The sequence below is a fragment of the Arachis duranensis genome, chromosome 8, assembly GCF_000817695.3.
Source record: "Arachis duranensis cultivar V14167 chromosome 8, aradu.V14167.gnm2.J7QH, whole genome shotgun sequence".
NCBI lineage: Eukaryota > Viridiplantae > Streptophyta > Magnoliopsida > Fabales > Fabaceae > Arachis > Arachis duranensis.
This window is the reverse complement of record NC_029779.3, coordinates 45,606,826-45,610,610: the sequence shown is the minus strand read 5'-3', so window position 1 is coordinate 45,610,610 and position 3,785 is coordinate 45,606,826. Positions and strand designations below refer to the sequence as shown.

Genomic DNA, 3,785 nt, shown 5'->3' with positions numbered 1-3,785 from the left:
TATCATTTGAGGTTAATGTAAAATTCTCTTATAATAAATTTAAACATATCTAATAACAAAAAAACAAAAATATTACATATGCACTAAAAATTAATTACAAAATTAGACACTATATATTTAAAATTATCAATTTATATATTTTTTAATTGAATAATTAGTCACCAAAATAATTAAAAAAAAGTCTAAGCAACGAACATTTTGATGAAAATTTAGCCAGCATTTAATTAACAAAAAAAATATATAATCACATACATTCAAATATATTGGAGTTTTTTTAGATTGATGTACAAAAATATAAATAATGACTAATTAGATGACTAAAAATAAAAAATATACGGACTCTCTAACACTATTGATAATTAAATCTATTATAATTAACACATTGCCAAATTATATATACACATAAAATGTGACACATTATAATGTCCCCAGCAAGCAATGTTGCTAGCTCCTAGGTGGTGAGTATTGGAGGAAGGTACTCAGATTTTGATCCAAGAACATGAGCCTTAGTATCCGGAAAACATTCAAAGCCAGGCAACGTTGTTATGGTACCATCACTTGCCACGTGTACAGGGTACTGCAACAAGTGATGAAGTGGTGTGTTAACATCAAACTCATCTTGAGTGTACAAATCCCAATTCTTCTTAGCAAGATGGTTCACAAGCTTCACACACTCCTCACTTTCTGGGCGGTTGAAAACCTCGTCCAGTGCAAGTGGGTCCCCTAGGTGTTCGTACCATAGGGCTCTTCTGAATGCGTGCACGTGGCCCTCTGGTTTGTTGCCACGTGGCACTCTTTGGTGTGGTTGGAATGCTCCCATTGCTATCTCTGTGTCTCTTCCCCCATCCATTGATCTTTGGTTTATGTTGGCTGAACCAATTATTATGTATTCATCATCCACTTTGAGGAATCACAAAGAAAACACACATCATCAATGTTCGTTGCTTTCAAATTGGACATTTAGTGTTACAATAAGTATTGAAGAATTTTCTTATCGACTATGTTATGTGTACACCAAAATAACAAGAATGAAAATAAGTGAAAATGAGCATGTATAATTCTTACCTATCATCATCTTGGAATGAACATAGATCATGAACCTCCTAGCATTCTGCGCTCTTATATAGTCACTATCAGGTTCAGGTTGTTGTGTAGGAACATATTCACCTTCCATCTTAGGCTCCCTCTTCCCAAGGCAAAAGAATGTCAAATAATCCCTAGGATGTGCTTCCATCCCCTTCTTCTTTATGGACTCAGCAATGTCACTATACATCATTTCCATAGTCCTTCTCTGCCAGTCCAAAATTGCCTGAACTGAAGCACTTTCAGGCACACCTTCCGGCCACATCGGAATCACAACATACACAACAAACCTATGTCCATCATTACACAAATTATCAATCCTATGATATGATATCAATATGCAAATACATCTCTGTAAATCCAATTCTATGTTGTCTTTTGTTTGATATCTAATTTTTACTTAAGGAAAAGTTTAGGAGGTCAGCAACTTTTGTATTTTTTTGTTAATATTTAACCATCAAAACAAAAGTGATAGATCTTCCACCATTAGATACCATTAGATGTAATCTCACACTATTAAAAACACTATTTATGGCCAATTGATGGTTACAAAACACCAAAATTGCTAGTCCCTAGCATTCTTCTTTACTTAATTTATCTTTTATAATAAATTTTAAATATTTAAATTTTTTTAATTTTTATACTTTTAAAATTAAAATTAATTATTTAATTCTTTTTAGTAATTAGACCATAATTTTTAAACTCTATAGCAAACACTTATATGTAATATAAAATTTTAAGTTAGACTCTAGAGTAATTTCTAAAATTGGTCATTTGTACGGAAAAGATTTTCAAAATTTCAATTGTGCAATAAAAGTTTTGATATTGAAAAAATTGTATCATGTTGGACTCCTCTTGTTTCTATCAAGTTACTACATCGTGAATAATCTAACATATATCTTTTTTATATTAGACTAAATGAAATAATATTGCTTTAGTTTTGACGCTAAATGCTTCATAAATTATTAATGAATCACTAAATATTTTATGCTCCCAAAAAATATACGATCATTAAGATTAAACAAAGTCGTTTTATCAAACATTTAACATTAAAACTAAAGTGACATCATTTTGTTTAGTCTAACACAAAAGAAATATGCCAGATTACTGATGGGGTGAAAAATAACTCAATCAAAAAAGAATGAAGGATTATCTTGGTGCAATTAAAATAAGGTAGACCTTTTTAATACAACCTATCATTCTCAAAAACCACTGAGTCTGAACTCATGAAATTTTTTAGAAACCAATAATGTAAATGTTTATTCATATTTTATAATTAAAAAGAAAGAAAAGAAATCAAAGTCGTGAAAATTTAAGAAGGTAATATTTGATACACATGCACATATACATACCTTTGTCCTGCTTCAATGCTCTTACAAATCTTGAGTGAAAGCTCCTTTGGTATAAGTTGCAAGGCATTAATATCCTCAACTTGTATATCAGATGATTTCCAACCATATGAACTCCCTAGGAAGTACTGATTCTCAATGTAGATGAAATTCTTGGCACGCCGAATCGCATGAATGTATGCATCTTGAATGCTTCTATCTATCACATTGTCTTTGCCACTAACAAGGCCTAATTCAGCAACTTCTTCAGGGTTTTGTGGGAATCCATAAACTGCGCCGCCATCGATCGACCTAAACAACTGAACATTCCAAGAATCCCTGTCTTCTTCCAATGTAGCAGAAGCCTCACTTGGATGCACAACAATTTCATCAAGCTCATCAAGTGTGAATAACAGGTTCTGATTCTTCCCAACTTGCTTCTCCCACCTCTGTTCAAAATTGTACAACACATCCCAAGCAACCGGTCCTTCTAGCTTGCAATGCACGTCATGCCACGGCTCCCTCGGGCCGCCTTTCTTGATCGAAGCGCCGGGGAAATTCGGTTGATGGAAGTCATCACGGTGGACAGTATTTAGACTCGAAAACAAAGGATGTTCTTGAGTATCATATCTTCCATCACAAAGATCAATCCCGCCAATAAAACTTATGATCCCTCTTTTAGTATTATTCCCTTCGACATTGCCATCAACAACCACACTTTTCTGATGATGGGTGAACATTGTTGAGGTCTGAATCCCCTGAACAATGCTTCTCCCATCATCAGGATTTCGCGGACAAAGAACACATTTCACCTTAGTATTCCTAAAATACTGTTCTGTTTCTTGATCGTGGGTTCCCATTAACCCATCTTTCTTAAACTGCGGCACGGAAGATCTATCGTCCCAAACAAGCATAAGAACTCGAACACCCTCCTCCGCTCTCTCCTTAAGAATCTCCCCAAGCGTAACGACACTAGGTCCTGTCGTTTTGTCCCTAACCAACGTTATCTCGGTATAAACCGACCAACCGGTTATGTAAATCAAATGTTTCGCATTCCTGATAGCATTGTAAATATCTTCCCAACACCGTGGAGGCTCATCATAGTATCTCCCTACGGTTAACGGAATCCAAGGTAGTGCGCCAGGAAGAACGTGAGCGTCTTGGTACAGTGTAACCTTACAACCTTTTCTCATGTTGAAGAATGTTCTAGGAACGCCGTTAAACGACGGCGTTATCCCGGTGGAGTAATCATGATCAGTTACAGCGAAGAATTGAACGCTTACGCGAATTCGAGCGCCGTGAAGTGGGAAACGGTCTTGGTCGTCGAGAATCTCGAGCCATCTGCTAACAATGTGGCCTTGAAGGAGTTCTCGG

General features: G+C 35.4%; 1 protein-coding gene across 1 annotated transcript in view; it reads right to left on the bottom strand.

Moving 5' to 3' along the window:
- Positions 1-390: 390 nt before the first annotated feature.
- LOC107463301 (phospholipase D alpha 1-like) overlaps positions 391-3,785 on the bottom strand; it is a 7,548-nt gene continuing 4,153 nt past the window's right edge. The window contains exons 4-6 of the mRNA XM_052253067.1: positions 2,436-3,785; positions 1,066-1,373; positions 391-900 (exon numbers count right to left, since the gene is read on the bottom strand). The exon at positions 2,436-3,785 is cut by the window's right edge and continues 27 nt beyond it. Coding sequence (XP_052109027.1) covers positions 452-900; positions 1,066-1,373; positions 2,436-3,785 — 2,107 coding nt within the window. The 3' untranslated portion in view covers positions 391-451. The remainder of the gene's footprint in view (positions 901-1,065; positions 1,374-2,435) is intronic.